Raw genomic sequence first — 17,584 nt, 5'->3', positions numbered from 1 at the left:
TGGTGAGGGAATCTGCAGCTTATAATAAAAAGTCAGTAACTGTAATTTAGTACGTTTAGATACAATGAAAAAGGGAGTTAAAATACAATTTTAACCCCCCCTCTGAATAAAAGTATTTGTTCAAGAACTATTTTAAAATTAGAGGACTCGCCTTTCTTTATTGCAATCTGTATTTGCTCAATATTTCTTTATTGTTGTTGTTGTTATTAATTAGTAAATTAGAATAAAAAAAGAAGCCATTCATATTTATGGTTTTACTAGTTTGCCATCTAGTAGTAAGCTCCCATTTTAAAAAGGCTAAAGCTTCTTTCCAGGTTATTTAATGGAATTCCAAAGAGCATTTAAATGTATATTTATAGCAACTCCAAATAGCTTCTCATCAGTTTCTTAGAACTGGAGGAGGTTTCAAGAAAGAGGAAACCTCACATTCTTCAAGAGGAAAGAGATGCCAAAACTCACAGAACTGTGCTCAGATGTCTGGGCCCTTGCAACCAGCTGGTCATTGTCTGCATGCCTAAGCCCTCCAGATACTAGGGATGTAAAATATTAAATGATTAAATGGTTGACCAATAAGTATTAGTCTTACCGTGAACCCTCCTTTGTTCACCCACCTCCTTCTGGGTGACGATCAGCTGGTAGAAATCCTTGCTGGGTGCCAGGGCAGAGATGCTATTTTTGGGACACCGGCAAGAGGTGATTATGGTAACCAGGAAGGGGTGGGCATCATAAGAGGTCACTGGGAGGCTCTTAAAGGGGCTGGGTCGATATCAACGCGCTAGCCCAATGGGGTCTTCGGCCCAGCGACGAGGAGGGTCCTGTACACCCTTTTGTTGGTAAAACCAGTCCCTCCAGCCCTGCTGACCTGAGGGGTGACCCCAGTGGAAGGATACCACTCGCTAGGCCAAGGAATGCCTAGCAGTGCAGGGAAGCAGGACGAGCAAAGCACCAGTCCAGAGGTTTCGCGTGGGAGGGTGTCACCAGCCAGGCAGGGGGAGCACATTTAGGTCATGGGGGGAGGGCAGAGGCTGCGGGCCCCATCGGGGAGTAAAGTAGTCCCTGGCCTCTGCCTGTGCCACTGGACAGCGCGCTAGTCGGTGCTGTGGTTCCAGCTGATAACTGAAGGGAAGGGAAGCTGCTGCTGGGGTGGCACGGAGCATCTGCGGAGGCCGCATCGGGACTAACTAAGCACCTGGGACTTCTTTCCCTTTTCCTGGGTACTGACGATGCCAGGGGGTGCTGGGACCCCTCAACTGCCCCAGGCTCTCCTGGCTAGGGCTGTTGTGTCACCCCCAGTATGAGTTCAGCTGCCCATCTTTCCTGGGCAAAGAGGGAGGGGAGACGCACCATCCTAGGCACTGCGAGGCCCAAATCAGTTAACCAGTTAACCATTAACCGATATAGTTTTAATAGTTTAAACGGGTACTTTTTGAAATGATATTTACATCCCTACCAGATACCATTTCAGTTTTAAATGGTCCTCAGACATAGTACCAGATTTCCAAGGCTGACAAACACCTTACAATATTTAAGACACTTCAATGCCTTATCACTTATGTATGTGCCCTAGTAACCATTCAACAGCCAAGGCATTTACATGAGAAAACAGTGACAAGTGATGTGCTGCTCTGGTTTGTGTGCGTGTATGAAAGAGTGAATTTAATACTCAAGAAAGGAGCTTAAATGACAGCCCTGGAGACTAAAGCCCTCTGCTTATCCACAGAACATACACAGTATAAGCAGCAGTAGTACAAACATTTCCAGGCTGCTCCACCTATATTTATGTCTCTACTCTGACCTGAAGGAAAAATCCCACATTGCCAAAGACAGGATGACCTGACAGGTCTTTACCATCTCTGATGTCCATGATTCTATGAACAGAGTATTCCTATGAGAGAGAACACGGCTCATTCAAATCTGAACCACGCTGGTGAGGCTGAAACAATGGTGATAATTATGTGTGGTGACTTTTGTGATGTGGATGCATATCCATTAAGAACTCAGACTACTTTATTTCACAGGAGCCTCCAAAGAGATTCATTTCAAATCTGGCCAAAAACAATGTCCTAAAGGAGAAAGACTCTATCTTATCTTACCTAATTCCCCGAGCCGTTCAGTTTCCATTTTTATAAAAGCACTGGAAACTGTTCTAAAATAAGTCTCAACTTTAATACATTCACAATACAGTTTTTAATAATAATACGCCTGTGAAATACTTTATATTTAACTATACAAAAAACTCTACATTTGAATTCAGCACTTGCCATGACAGCATGGTCATGGATGCATCCCTTAAAGTACAACTACCGAGATTTGTTCTTCAGAGGAAAGGTATATATTTACTAAAATAAACTGAGTTTTCAAAGTGTTTTTAGAAATGCCTGTTATTGTTTCACTACCTATACAGTGGTGGTGCATATCTTATAATGTTTTACAAAACAGGTAAGAATCATAATCCCCATTTTACAGATGGGAAAATTGAGGCGCAGAATGACTAATTGGCAAGAGAGTTCTTTTGGATGCTTCGTGTTTGAAGACTTGAAGAAAAAACAAAGATACCATCTCCCTTGAAATAGAGATCAGCTAGTGTCCCTAGCCTGTCGAAAAGGCCTGTCCTTCCTTGGCAGTATCTACACGGGGATGAAGAAGAGAAAGCTCCTTGCTCCATGTCCTCCCATGCAGGGTTTGCCACAATCTAACCCAATGTATCTAACCCAGTTTGTCCACTGCAGCAACTACAAACTCTCTCTTCTGTCAGAGTAATTGTTCAGGGTTTTTTCCTCCCATCAATAATCCTTTTTGCAGCACAGCATTTAGCCTCTTTAATTCTGAAGTAGGATTGATTGCGCAAGAAGAAAATGATGGTTTACAAAGGAGATGCAGGAGTCAGTATTAGACTCATTTCCTGTACACATTAGCTTTGCTTTGGTTTTGGAGAGTCAAGGATAAGAGTCCACTATGCTTCTAGTCTCTGGGAACTCTGAATATACCTCCACTGTTTTTCCATATTAGCCATTTATGAAGATTTCTCTATCAATAATCCCAAGCTTGTTTACAACAATACAGTGTCTGTTAAGAGTGTAGCTGGATTTAGAACTGAGCTGAGGTCACATTGCTGGCTGCTTTCTGTCTAAAAGAAAGTATTTATTACTGTTGGAGTTCATTACCATTGTGTGCAGCTGAAGACACAGACATGTAAGAATGAATGCTGATTAAAGATACCAGCATAAAATGTTCTAATGCTACAATTAAATAGGAAAAACAATCACAGAAGGAAAAAAACCTACACTCGTAAAAGAATATTATAAAAAAAAGCAAAACAAAAAAACCCAAACCACCCCACCTCATATAAAAAAAGATGTCCTGGCTTGCTTGGGGAAAGGGTGCTAATCAGTATCTTCAACTGGCACTGGATTAGGCCATGGTTCACCTGAGTAATCACATAAGATGAATTTTTCCTAGAGCTGGGAAGCAGTATGGATGGTCCAGTGGTTTGAGCACAGGACTGAGAGATGGGCGATACCAAGTTGTAATCCTGGCTTTCAGTTTGGCTTGCTATGTGGCTTTGGCAAGCCACAACTTCTCTGTCCCTTGGTTTCCAGAGCTGTAAAATGGGGATAACATTGGCCTCCCTCACAGAAGGGTTGTAGAGATTCATATCTGTAAAACACTGAGAAAGAAAAGCTCTATGTACCAGTTAAAATAATATTAAATGACAACAGTCTATCTGCAAGTTCCTCACACTACACACTCAGACTATGTTTAGACCTGAACCTTTTTAGCTGTCTCCCCCACCCCCCGCCATTGCTGCAAGATGCATGTTACTCAGTGCATCCAGGTGACCCCAATCACCTCTAGCAAGAAAAAAATCCTTGACAAAATAAAGGGAAAAAACTGTTCATTCCTAAACAATGGCTCTTGTTCTTGTTTTTCAGGCTGGAAGGAGCAGATGTCCTTGGATTTTGACCCTCGCTGCGCTCGACTTCAAAACAAGTTTGAAAAATGTGTTTAAACAAATATCTAGCTAGAACCAGTTCTAACAAAATACTGGCTAGCCATAGGGTTGTAGGTTAGAACATTTAAATATATGTATTATTTGTAACACGGTCTGGTCGCATGCATATTGGTCAATCCAGGTGTGTTTGGAGCTGGTTTGGAATGATGAACCCATGTTTCAACATGGTTTCTTAACTCGGTTTGAGCCCCAGTTTGGTCGGATGCCTGCCTTGAGGTGGGAGAGCTAGTTGCCACTGTTGCATTTAAAGCATCTTTTAGCTTTTGAACAAGTTTTATTCTAGAAAGTAAAGTTATAATAAAAGGGGCAAGGAACTTAATACAGAAAAAATAACAGCTGGGGTCAGGTGAGTAAGCAAAATGTCAAGGTTTCCATTGCAAATATATATTACTGAAAAATACCCAGGTTTAATAATCTAATTTATAGCATCTAGCCAAAAAGAAGTCACTAACCAAGTTGTAGCCTGCACTGAACAGAATGGAGCGATGATGATAATTCATTATGGAAAAGAAAAACCTGGTATGGTTTTTCTCACTTTTTACTAAATAATTATTACTACAGAGAACATAATCATAATAGTTTGTTTTTTCCCAATTATGCCTTGAATATTGGTCACATAACCAAAGCTACGTCATCCCAAATATTAAAGATGTTATAATTTCAGTCTTATTTATCTAGATTCTTCTAGAACAATTTTAAAAGACACAGATCTCCAGTTAACAATACCATGGTACTGGCAGAACAGGCAACAATAAAAACAACTATAGACAAATGTACATCATAACTAGAACCATCTAATGCGATCATTAAGCAGAAATATTCCGGAATATAGGTTCCAAGAGTGTAAAGCAAGGTCATCTCTCAAAGGGTGTTTTGACTTAAATGTCATCAATGGAAAACATAATAACCTATAATGTAGTTTTTTAGAAATCTTATCAGCAATACAATATAATCTCAATGAAAAATGCTTCAACAAAAGATGCAATCATACAGACTGTTCTCAGTTTCCAAAATTTATGTGCAGAAAAATGAGGGGATAATTTACAAGAGGAAAGTAGCAAGTCATTAAAATGTTTTATCTGGGCAATTTCATTGAGCTTTTGATCATAGTGCTCCCTTGCAGAAAAATGACTAAGTGCATCAAAAAAGCATTAGCAGCAGGGTACAAAAATCAAAAAGCAACATGAACAGTTTGTATGTTTTTTTAATCCTAAAATGCCTGAACAGATCCTAGCAGGTTATAAACTGAAAATACTAATTTATACTGAAAAAAATTGAAGCCTCAGGCATGAATTTTAATGTCTTTCAAACACTGGGTATTTAAGATTGCAAACAATGCATTTGAAAAAAAATATACAGGGCTTCAACTGGAGAAACAAAGGAAACTATGAAAGTTACCGAGGGAGCTATTTGAATACCGGTAACTAGGCATCTATTTACTGATTGACCTAAATACTGTTCTGACCATCAGAATTGTAGGTTATCTTCTGCTGGTAAATCATTTCGAGATAATGGTTGGGTTGATCATAAAACTAGGCTGTGTGAGTATGTTGATATTAGTATGAATATTTATTCCCAAGGTTATTTTTCATTCAGCAACCTACAACAAGAACATGTTGTCTTATATTTGTTTAGGAAATATCTAGAGGCAGGGATTTGTTAACAAATAATCAGCATGCACATCAGTGGAATAAATATAGCTGCATCTATTGCCTGGGAGGTCCCCGTTAGCAGTTCCCTGTCCTGTTTGCACAGATGTACTCTAAGGGTATGTCTACACGACAGCTGCTTCCAGGGGTGGCGAGTTGTATGGGCCCTTGGTGCCCATGCTCCAGGAATATTCAGAGCACGGGGGCCCGGCTCCACCAATGTTTGGGGCTGGGGCTGTCCACTGGCCCCACCTGCTGCCCCCGCATGCCTTCCCCGGAGCATCTCCCGGCCCCGCCTGCTGCCCTGGGCCATTTCTAAGGGTCTGGGAGCTCCCACCACCCCCACCGGCAGTGCAGCGAGGCTAGAGCAGCTTCCTGCCCGCCCTCGCTCTGCACGGCGTGCCACTCCCGGAAGCGGCTGGCACATCCCTGCAGCCCCTGGGAGGAGGGGTGTCTCCACGCGCCACCCCTGCCCCAAGTGTTGGCTGTGCCATTGGAACTGCAGCCAAAAGTAGCTGCAGGGGCGGTGCCTGTGGGCAGCGACTCCTGGAGACACCCCCCCCCATCTAGGAGCTGCTGCCAGAGGCGTGTGCGGGTCGCTTTCCGGAGCCGCCCTAGGTAAGCGCCGCACCTCTCAGCCCCTCTTGCACCCCAACCCACTGCCCCAGCCCAGAGCCCGCACCCAAACTTCCCCCCAGAACCTTAGGCATGTTGGGGGGGGGGGGGGAAGAGAGCGGGACATGGACCATTCTGGGCACCACCAAAAATTACACAAACCTGCCACCCCTGGCTGCTTCTGCAGCTCAGCTACAGCACTGCAGCTGCGCTGCTGGAGTGTAAACACTTCCTACATTGACAGAAGGAGTTTTTCCATTGATGTAGGTAATCCACCTCTTCGAGAGGAGGTAACTAGGTCCGTATATGCACCAGAAGTTAACTATAGTGCTCAGGGGGCAAAATTTTTCACAGTCTGAGTGACAAAGATGGGTGGACCTAAGATTTAGGTGTAGACCAGCCTAAGTGTGTGCTGTAAGAACACCACAGGGGATGCAAACATGGAAGCTCCTCTTTCCTCTGTATAAACAGCAAGCCCTGGACCTCCCTTTCCCCAAAGGAGAACTCTCCTCTTCTCTTGCATGCTGCTGGAGGGGAAGGGGAGATAGAAAAAAAATTCATGTACGCCATGGCGGAAGAAGAAGCCATGTCCCATGACACTAGCAACAGGTAGGCTACCCCCTATTCACTATATAAGCCAGGATTGAACAGCCACTGTGTTGTATTACAGCAAAGTGCTCAGAAACTGATTTGCTCCCATCTAAGCCAATGTCAAAAAACTCTCACAGATGTCAGTTACCTAGGATCATGCCCTACAAGTGTACGTAGGGTTCCTTGCTAGCATACACACATACGCACACATGCAGAACCAGATTATAAACTCCACCAAAAATAATCTTCACAAGAGGCCAATGTTGCCAGTCTCAGTATGAACCCACAATTAATGCTGTCTTTGCACAAACATGAATACACAGCAAAGCATTTAGGGTCTGAGTTGACCTCATGGTTAGTTATACCAGAAAAACGCCAGGAACTTTGGAATTCAGGTCAACCCATCTTTAACTTGCTATAGCATACCTAGTTTACGCAGCACATGCCCTAAGATATCTAATTAACAGCACACTGTTGCAATGCCTCTGCAGATTTAAGTCGTATTGTGGATGCTACAATAACAAATACAAATAATTAAGTATTATGGTGAAAATTAAGGTGGGAGCACCAACTCTGATTAGCAACCCAAATGAATTTTGTACATTTACTCTTTTAACCAAGTCCTTGTCATCAAACGTTAACATTAATATAGATATTTTAAGTAGTGAGACTCTCTAGGTTGTCCTTTTCAAGTTCTACACATTCTCATGGGAAAAAATCTAGTACAAGTGCTGTACAGCAGGTCTGAGCTCTGGTAGTCTCCTCTTACAACAAAGGTGGAGATCTGCACAAGTGGGAAGAGTAGCCTATCAGTGCCAAGATCCACCATTCAGAGCTAAAAATCAGGATTTCCTCCTTCTGCATGGAGGCAGATTTATACTTAAGGAACATAATTTTTCTAGCTGCTAGAAGAAAAATCATATTGTGGCATATGCTACCACTACTTTATATTTTATCACATGCTTCAAACACATAGGGTTAAATCCGATCGTCCTAATTCAGCCAAGACTCCCCACTAGGCCTCTGGCTGGAGTCAAGATTACAGGAATTGCTCTGTAGATAATACGCCCAATTACGATTGCACTGAAGCGTGGGAAGTACAATGGATATTTTTCAGGAAGCTAGAAAATTATGCTGTTACTTAAGTGGTACCATTTTGTCTTCCAAGAAATGTTTTCGTTCTGAAAACTCTGGAGGAGACAGCAGTGACAAAACACGCAGCCCACCCTTAAACATTTTAAGGGTTTTGCTTTGTTATAATTTTTGTCAATGACAACGGAACAGTAAAATCAGGATGAAATACATTTTAAAGTGCTACTGATCTTCAGATCCAAATTTCTTTGAATTTGTCGGTTTAAAAACTAAAAGGACAATGTCTGGGTCCTAACTGGAGCCTAATATTTAGGTCCACCCAGGGGTGAGCTGCAGCGGGTTCGCACGGGTTCGCGGGAACCCGTTGTTAAATTTAGCAGCCATTTTAGAACCGCTTGTTAAGGGCTGCTAAATTTAACAAAAGTTCCCGCCCACTCCTCTCCTGCTCCGCCCCCTTCTCCTCCCCCTCCCCTGCTTCCCGCGAATCAGATGTTCGCGGGAAGCCTGAACAAGCAGCATGGAGGCAGCCAGCAGGTAAGCTGGGGTGCGGAGGGGGAGGGGAGGTGCGGCTGGCTCAGCAGCTCCCGGTCCCAGACCGCGGCTCCCTCCAGCCCAGCGCCGGCCCGGGGAGTCGGGCCCCGCGGCTGCCGCCGAGCGGCCGGGCCCCGGTGCCGGCCCGGGGAGTCGGGCCGAGCGGCGCCGGTCGTGGTTCTGGCAGAGTGGACCCGGTCCCCAGGCAGTGTGGTAAGGGGGCAGGGAGGGGGTGGGTTGTGGGGAGGTGGATAGGGGTCAGGGCAGTCAGAGGGCAGGGAACAGGGGGATTGAATGGGGGCAAGGGTCCCGGGGAGCAGTCAGGAAAGAGCAGGGTTGGATGAGGTGGTGGGGGCACTCAGGGACAGAGAGAAGGGGTAGTTGTATGGGGTAGGGGTTCTGGGGGGCCATTGAGAATGAGAGGAGGGGTTGGGTGGGGCGGCAAGGGGCAGTCAGGGGACAGGGAAGGGGGGGATGGGTCAGGGGTCTCGGAGTGTGTGTGTTAAGGAACATGAGGGGTTGGATGGGGCACAACCCCCCCCCCCCCCACGGAGGCGGGGGAAGGAGGGAACCCGTTGTTAAAATTTTGGAGGGAGGAGGGAACCCGTTGTTAAAAAATTGGCAGCTCATCACTGGGTCCACCTGATATCTAAAAATTGAGTCTCCCAAAATAAAAATTACATAATACAGGCAAGAAAAAGTGAGAGAATAGTCAATTTCAATTTAAACTCAATTACAAACCATAAGACTGATACCTGCTCTTTTAAATGAAGTGGTATTAACAACCACATAGAAAAATATCAGATGCTTCTACAGAGGATTAGGCCTGGAAAATTAATCTAGAGTGACGCACAGTATCTTCCCCTAGTTGCCTAATTTTAGGGTATTAATATGATTGTTTATTTTAATAAAGGTTATAGGCTCGCCAATTGATCTGATCAGAATTTAATAAGGTTCTTGTCCCAGAATCAGGCTACACAAGGACCCTCGGGATGTATGACAAGGACACTCATGTTGGGAACAAAATATAATAGAAGACTTTTATTGACATAAATGGAATAGTAATCAAATGGAAAAGTAATCAATCAGAATTAAAACAGAAATAATACTGTTCTGTCTTAGAGGTACATGTGATATCATTTACTATAAAACTTCCTTGGTTAACATACTCACACCCTTCCTTGATAACCTGGTAGTAAGAGGCAAAGGACTAGCTTCAACTGGGGCATCCCAAAAGAGTCCAATGGTCCAGGTTCAATTCTCAGGTGGAAGATGAAAAACTTAGGAGAAGCTAGAGAGCTAGAAAGCTCTAGAAAGACCCAAGAAAAACTAACCTAAAACCTAACTAAACATGGTGGTTTGCCCCTTTTATAGCACCTGAGCACTATGTACCCACCTTCTATGTCCAAATTTAATTTCCTCACCCACATGCTATAGGGTACGCTTACTCTATAGGCTGGCATATTCATACGTATTATGTCAATTAGCTCATTCTCACATGTGTTATTTCTGGCCTGCACTGGTGGTGGTTATTTCCATGTTCTTTGTGGTGTACCCATTAAGTCTATAGAGGGCAATCGGCAGGCGACTTATCTATGTCAGAGGTCACAAACATATGTATGCTAACTTGCTTTAGCTCATCATCTATGCTAAAGGTCACAAATATATGTATGCTAACCTGCTTCAGCTTGTACTGAATGTGGCCTGTAGGTTCCTTGAGTTACTGCCAAAATACTCTAATACAAAGCTATAAATCTATTATAATAAACAAACAACAAACCCATAAGAAAGGAAATAACACAGCAAGCAAGCAGGCTAGACCTTATATTTGCAAATACAACACTGCTGGATTTGCTAACGAATTAATTAAAGCGTAAAACCTCAACTAGGTAGTTATATAATTTACTGGGATGTTAGCTTATAGCTTTTTTTACTTTTAAATTCTCTGTTCCAAGCCTTGAATTTCATCCAAATGCTGCTGAGACCCAAGTATGGCTACATCTCATGTCAGACAGCATCAGTGAGTTAGGTATTTGCATGGCTTTGAAACTGCCCGTTAGCAAGCCAATTGGCTGAAAGCACTAAAAACTAGAGGTTTTTAATTGTTTTAGTATATTTTACTGCTTTGTTCTCTCTTTAAGAGGACTGAAAAATAAATTCACAGGGGACGCTAAATGCCCAACAAGTGTGTTCTGGAAAATGCATCAACATCACTGAGCACAGCGGTAATAATGAGAAATTTAGATCAGACCAGGCCACTGGTCCAGCAAAGCCACTATGAGGAATAAGAAAAGACTTGTGGCAGTTATTTTAATGAGCTCCAACTTGCAAGTGTAGCCAACGCCTGAGCTAACAAACCCATCTATAATTCTGCTATATAACAGCTCCCCCTAGTGTTCAATACGTGCAATAACATGGAAAAAAGGTTTCTCATTCTCACATAGTTCTATTGAGAGTTGCATACCTTAGTGCTTCCTGTGCCACTGACACATCTGACAGTATAGTTCCTCCACGGACTAAGTCACTTGCCAGTTACGGTACTTTTTCCCTGGTGATCCCAGCACATCCAAGATCCTCCTGTCACTGTCTTCTGCCAGTTCTTCTTTGTCCTTTCTCACTTTCTCTTTCCTCCCTCAAATACCCAGCTGAATGTTTTGCTTAGTGTGTCTCCCATCTTCCATATGATGTACCTCTCCCAACCATCTGAGCCTTCTTGCTTTGATGATATTTTCGAACAGGTCCTGCTCTGTCAGCTCCCTTCCTCTCACATTTCTTATTTTATTATTCTATTAAATGTATTGTCTCTTCCACAGCCATCTGTGATGGGAAGCCTCCGATCTGTCACTGGCCAAGTGTCTGCTCCATACAGTAGGATGCTCAGTACAATCACATGGTAGCATCTTGTCTTTAGTTTGATGGAGACACCTCTGTTTGACCAGATGTTGTTCATCCTTTCAAAACATGGTGTTTGCTTTTCCTCATCTTGTATAAATATGTTTATCAAAGACACCTTCAAACATCATCACATTGCCCAGACAGCAGAATTCTTTTTACTTGTTTAATTTCTTTTCCATCCACATAAACTTTTGCATCTATTGTCCAGTTTCTTACCTTCATAATCTTGATTTTCTCCGCATTTATTTTCAATCCCATTTTTGTTGCTTCCTATTGTACCTCTGATGTAAGAGCAATCATTCCTGTTCCACGTATTACTTAGTAAAGCAATATCATCGGCAAAGTCAAGATCATGTAACTCATCTCACACCATCCACAATGCATTGTGTTGTCTGGTTCATCACCCAATTTATTGTAATGCAAAGAGGACTGGTGGTAACTCACACCCTCATCTAACTCTAGTCACAGTATCAAACTACTGACCCTGTATTTCAGCACAGGGAGAAATGTACAGTATATAATTCAGTGACACTTGCTGCCTACACAAGAAAATGACTCATAGGGATTTCAGGAAAAACTCTCTCACTTTCAGTGTCAGCTCTTTATAGCAAAGACTCTTCTCATACACACTGATACTTCAGTGTCAGACCTGGAAGGGATTAGGAGAGCTTGTCTGAATACTTGAAGGTGAAACTGTCCTCCTAGATTATGTAATTTGCTCAGAAATCCCTAGAGTGGTTTCAGTTTTGTTGCATGAATGTAATTTACAGGATCTATGTAAAGTACTTCATTGTGGGATACAATGCTGGCATACTAGCTGGGCAATTAATGTTGACTACAGTTGAAATGAATGAAAGCAGCACAAGCAAAAATGACAGTATTGATGTTAACATCAGGGGGCGTCTCAGTACTAGTCCCTCGATGTCAAACACTGAGAGTGATGCAATGTGATCAGCAAAATGTCGCTAATACTCTGGGCTCAAGACATATGGGTTGAATGGGTTTTCTTTCTGCCCAACTGCTGTTTCCAAAGAAGTAAGCATTTCCCTTGTAGCACTGTATATGACAGATAATCTTAACATGCGTCTTTTTAGAACAGAACCAAATTAGTCTTCTCCCCAGAGCAAGATTTCTTTATAGAATCTCCAGAGGAGAAAAAAGTAGTCAGAGACTCCACGTGGAGTACACTGTTCCCTGGTGACGTTAAGCAAGTGGTTTAGAAACAACTGAGCCTTTGTGAAAAGCTGTGTTTGAAAAAGGAAGGATGGAAAAAGATAACAGATGCAGAGGGGGAAAAACTGACTCACTCCTCCCAGTTCTCATGAGCCTGAAAATTTCTGGCAGGCTTCACTCACAGTATGATGAGGTGTGCAGGAGACCTAGCCATTTCGGGCACTAATGCCTAAGAGAAAAAATGTTTTTGAAGCTTGTTGGAAGTATGAGGGAAGCCAGTCAAACTTCCACTCTGAATTCCCCAGAAGAGACTATGCCTGTTGTCTGGGTGTTGATTCAAGTGAACACAGATTTCCTGGAAATCACAGAGGATACACCTTTAGTGTCCAAGGAAAACAGAGAGGGGGAAAGAAATATCTTAATTTGCTAAACATTAATGAATTAGAGTGTACAGTTCTGGGCAGCTGCTGAGCATCCGCAACTCACAGACTCAGGCAAGAATTAGTTTCTTCAACAGATTACACATTTCCCATATATCTCTATGGAGACCTTACGTTCAGTCACACTAGTATGCCTATTCTTTGCTGGGGAGACATCAATTTTTTTTAGGAATGGATTTATTTTTCTGAGGATAGACATGAGCAAGATGACTCAACACACTGAGGTTTCTCTTAGCGTCCCTTTTTATTTTGCTGAAAATCCATCCACCTCACATAGTTTCTACCTCAGCAAACATATTTTTTAATACTTCTTTGCATTTTGACTATGAGAACTCATGCAAAACACTATAAGGTTAATACAAGCAAAGAGTTCGGGAAAACTGTGGCAAACAGCATACATCTAAAGCAAATGTGCATGCGTGTAGGGGTTCATCTGAGAAAAAAGGATGGTTAGACAGAGAATTTTAATTTTGTCCTTCATTTTTCCGTGAACTGGGTTAGACAAGTTTAAGATTATTTTTATGTAGAACTGGTTTTGAATATTCTCATGCACTCATATAAACATACTCAAAAGAAGACCTTTACTTACTTGGTTAGTTTATGGCCTTTCATTGCTTTGAGAAAATCTCTCACGATCTCAGGACTTTGGAATCTGCACGGTGTTTTGGATATGTATTTCAATGTCTGCACAAGGTTGGAAAAAAACATAGGTTACTCCACATTTATTTTTGCTTTGAGTCCTATGAGAGCTCTATGAAACAAGTTATTTTAGGAAAAATCTCCTCAATCCTTTTGAGAGAAGTCTGAATGGGGAACTTAGTTCTTTAACGTTGTTCAGAAGGTGGCATGGGCTGTCATAATTGGAACAATCATTTGGATTTCCCTTGATTCATGAAGATCATATTAATTTCTGCTGAAAGTGTAAGCAACAGGCAGTACATAAAAAAGTAATTATGTGATGGCAATTATGCCAGCACTTATCTAGGAAACCCTTCTGAAGTTGGTCCATACAGAGAGACACGGTCTAATGCTGAAAGACAGAAACTTCTATGTTCATCTAACCCAATTCCGAGGGTTCCCTCTGTAGTGTTGGGCAATCACTTGACCTCCCTGTAACTTCACTTGCCCATCTGTAAAATGGGGATAATATCTACCCAGATTTGTAAAGTGCACTGAAGTGTATGGCTGAAAGGTCCTTTTTTAGTGCTAAGCATTTAAACAGATGCAATTCAAAGGGTATTCACCTGTAACACATTTTCTTTATTAATTTGAATGAAATAATCTTAACTGGCAGATCAAATTGGGACCAAGGTATTTTTAACATCATCAGAGATTTAGAATGTGTTGTATATGTATAATTCTAACAATACAGAGGATTTCAAAACCTTGTTTAAAAAGGCATCCAGTTGTTAAAACCGAACTGAAGAACCACCTTATCGTATTCATCCTTGGGATCATGTAAAGTTATTTTCTGCCAAGTGTTCATGAATTCAATGCCAGTGGTACTCTCATTGCCAGGCCATAAATAGCTAATTTGAGCTCCACAACTGAAACAAAGCCTTCCAGAATAAGGATGTTTTCATCTTTTACGGCTGAAAGCGTACTGTAATCAGCATATTTGGCTGTGCTTTCTCAAAGAGTTCAGAAGTTATTTATGCAGATCACAATTTAAAAAAAAACTTTGCAAGGATATTGTAGTAATTTATTCAGATATTTTCAGTGAGACAATTCACTTCCCTGCTCTGTTTATCTTTTACACTAACATACGCTTTAAAGGAGATGTGATGTTTTGTGTCTCTGTTTAAATGAATGAGAATCCAAGATGACAGATAATATCCGAGCCTGTCATCCTAACTAAATGGAAGGCTTGGTGAAGAATCCCTGCTTTAGTTTTAAATAAGTATATGCAGACTGCAGTTTACAGCTCCCTTTTTAATTTGACAATAACTTATGAGCTTTTGTGAACATTGCTTGAAAAACACCCACTATAAGGAATTGGGATCAGAACAGGCTTCCAGAGAATTCTTGCATTTTTCTGAAATAAAAAAGTACAACCGTACTAAACGTTACTATTATTTACCAATTGCCCCATTAAAATACCATTTTCTATTAGAGGAACACAGCGCTATTTCAATTCTATAATGATTTCTTTTCAAAACTCTGCTGCGTCTTCCATTAAAAAAAAAATCAATTAAAAGTACAAAAATGTCATATTATGGTCACATTAAAATTCAGTTCCTGTTTACTAAGCTAGATCCAGTGACTGCAATGCCAGTGGGCACATGCATGCACAAAACTTGTGAGAGTGTATACGTGATGGACAGAAATAATTCCATTAAATCAAGTACCTAAAGCAAGTACACCTAGAATTAATCTCTCTCTTTCTACTGGCACAGAATAAATGTCTAGATGGCAAAATGCATGTGAAAGCATTTCATATACTGGCAACAATATAATTAAAGAGTTAAACTGTATATTATGTTTAGACATAAATATAATCACAGGATGGTCTTTTCCCCCATATATTTGAAACACATGAGAATGAGATAGTAAATCTCAATGTCAAATTAAACTAGATTTTTGTAAACTTCTGTTTTATCAAATCTAAGGCCTATAAATTGCAATTTTGTCCTTTCAGACAAAAAACAAACAAAAAAGTAAGCCTGGACGAAATCTTGCTCGCATGAATAGTTCCCCAGCAGTCAATGGGACTATTCATGCAGGCCAGGAAAGCTGGAACTGGCCCAGTATTAACCATGGTGATATTAAAGACAATTCTCTTCCACGGCCACCAGAGGTCAGACTACAATTCTTTTAAGTAATTACATTTGATAAAGCTGCTAATTTAAGATATTCAGAACCATCTCATCATGTTAACGATCAGTAAATAATAGTTTTAAAGATTTTTCCAACAACACATCAAAAATTTAATACTGAATTTACCAGTGACTGAATGTATAATTTAGTTACACTGTGTAATGCAAGTTGGAGAATTTAATTTACTTGTTTTTAACAGAGAAATCTATAGACCATGTGTGTTCTAACCCTCAGGTCTGAAACTCCTAGACTCTCTGGAAGTACAGATTCAAATACTGGCAGCATGTGCTGGCAGGCTTAAAAAATATATTGAATGTAGTTTGCTGTGTTGAAGTCTTTCGAATGACACCTCAAAACCAGAGCCACAGCCTCTCTGGTTTCTATAAACATTAAAAATCCTTTGGCAATTTTCATAAGAGTAGGAGTTTGTCCTTGTGTCCTTGACCAAAATTGCTCCTTTCCTCCATGATGGTGCACACCAGCTAGCCAGCACTTTCCACCTAGGGGGCTGCATTTCAGTTGTGCTCTACGACACGCAGTTTAAGCAGCACTTTGGGGAGGAAAGTTATATTACAAAAGTCAGATATGTATTTACGGAAACAATGTTCATCAGTAGGAAAATTCCAAGACTTAATTTTGCATGTGTGATTGTAAATGATGAACATTATGATGCAGTCCAGCCTCTGACTTCTGCTAGAGCGCTAAAGGAATGTATAGCTCTACTCACTTCGTACATGATAGTGTTCAGATTCTGCTGGCCAGAGCTCTGTTTGTGTTTTCCACTATCTTTGCGCTGCTGCTTAAGATCGGTAAGTAACTGGAACACCTAAAAAGAAAAAAAAAAGTATTTTATTACTAAAATACTTTAAAAGATTTTTTTGAACTAGTTTAGCATTTTTTCCACTGCCATTTTTTAAACGTGTGTTATTACAATATTACCAATCAAATACAAAAGATTGCCCTTCTAGTGACTGACTGGGTGAGTAAAATGGAGACATTTGGTAACAGAAAAATTATTTGTATACAAGAAATGATGAGACAGATCATTCTAAATTATGGTTATTGGCCTTGAATTATGTTGAACAAAAAGATATAGGAAGTGTAGATATTTGAATGGACTATTAACACTTGTTGAAGCCTTACCCAAAAGCCCCAATGGAAAAAGTGGTTACCAGAATGAAACTATCAGCCACTTAACTCTATTCTGTGCAACTGCTGGTTATGTGCCACACCCTGCAGTTCTTAATCGAAACGCCTCCTGAAATCAATGTGACTGTTGCTGGAATACCGGCTGCAGGATATGGCCCTATCTTATAGTATGTAATGTGTCTATACATTAACCTACAATATTAAAAGGAAAATATTCAACATATTCCGTTTTACAGAAACTCAAGTGTGCTGTGGGTGCAAGAAGAAAGTGTGCCCTACAATTCTGTTCCTGTAATGAGCCTACAAAATTAGGGCGTGATGCTGCAAACACCACTAAGTGTAGTGGTGCTACTATAAATTCACTTCAGTGGGGCTGCTTGCAGTAAGCACTAGGCTTAATAGTTAAGTATTTCTGGGATCATCTTAACAGTGTGCTCAGATGCCACAGTGATAAGTATGGTATAAAAAACCTCAATAGAATTAATTAGTACATAAGTTCCTTAGAAAAAATAAATACAAGCAGTAATATTGTTGAAAAAAGAGTAATAAAGATGTCTCCACATTTTTGAATGCTCAAAACTGTAGGAATGAAATTAACTATTTGTTTTATGTAATAAGAA

The 17,584-nt window shown here is 41.0% G+C and overlaps 1 protein-coding gene across 2 annotated transcripts in view; it reads right to left on the bottom strand.

The window, feature by feature from the left end:
- LOC123352984 (CGRP receptor component) overlaps positions 1 to 17,584 on the bottom strand; it is a 39,458-nt gene that overhangs the window by 10,632 nt on the left and 11,242 nt on the right. For both annotated transcript variants that reach the window (XM_044993614.1, XM_044993613.1), the window contains exons 3-4: positions 16,543 to 16,641; positions 13,588 to 13,682 (exon numbers count right to left, since the gene is read on the bottom strand). In XM_044993614.1, the coding sequence (XP_044849549.1) occupies positions 13,588 to 13,682; positions 16,543 to 16,641 (194 nt within the window). The remainder of the gene's footprint in view (positions 1 to 13,587; positions 13,683 to 16,542; positions 16,642 to 17,584) is intronic.

Source organism: Mauremys mutica, chromosome 19 (assembly GCF_020497125.1).
Source record: "Mauremys mutica isolate MM-2020 ecotype Southern chromosome 19, ASM2049712v1, whole genome shotgun sequence".
NCBI classification, from domain to species: domain Eukaryota; kingdom Metazoa; phylum Chordata; order Testudines; family Geoemydidae; genus Mauremys; species Mauremys mutica.
This window is presented reverse-complemented; position numbering and strand designations above follow the sequence as displayed.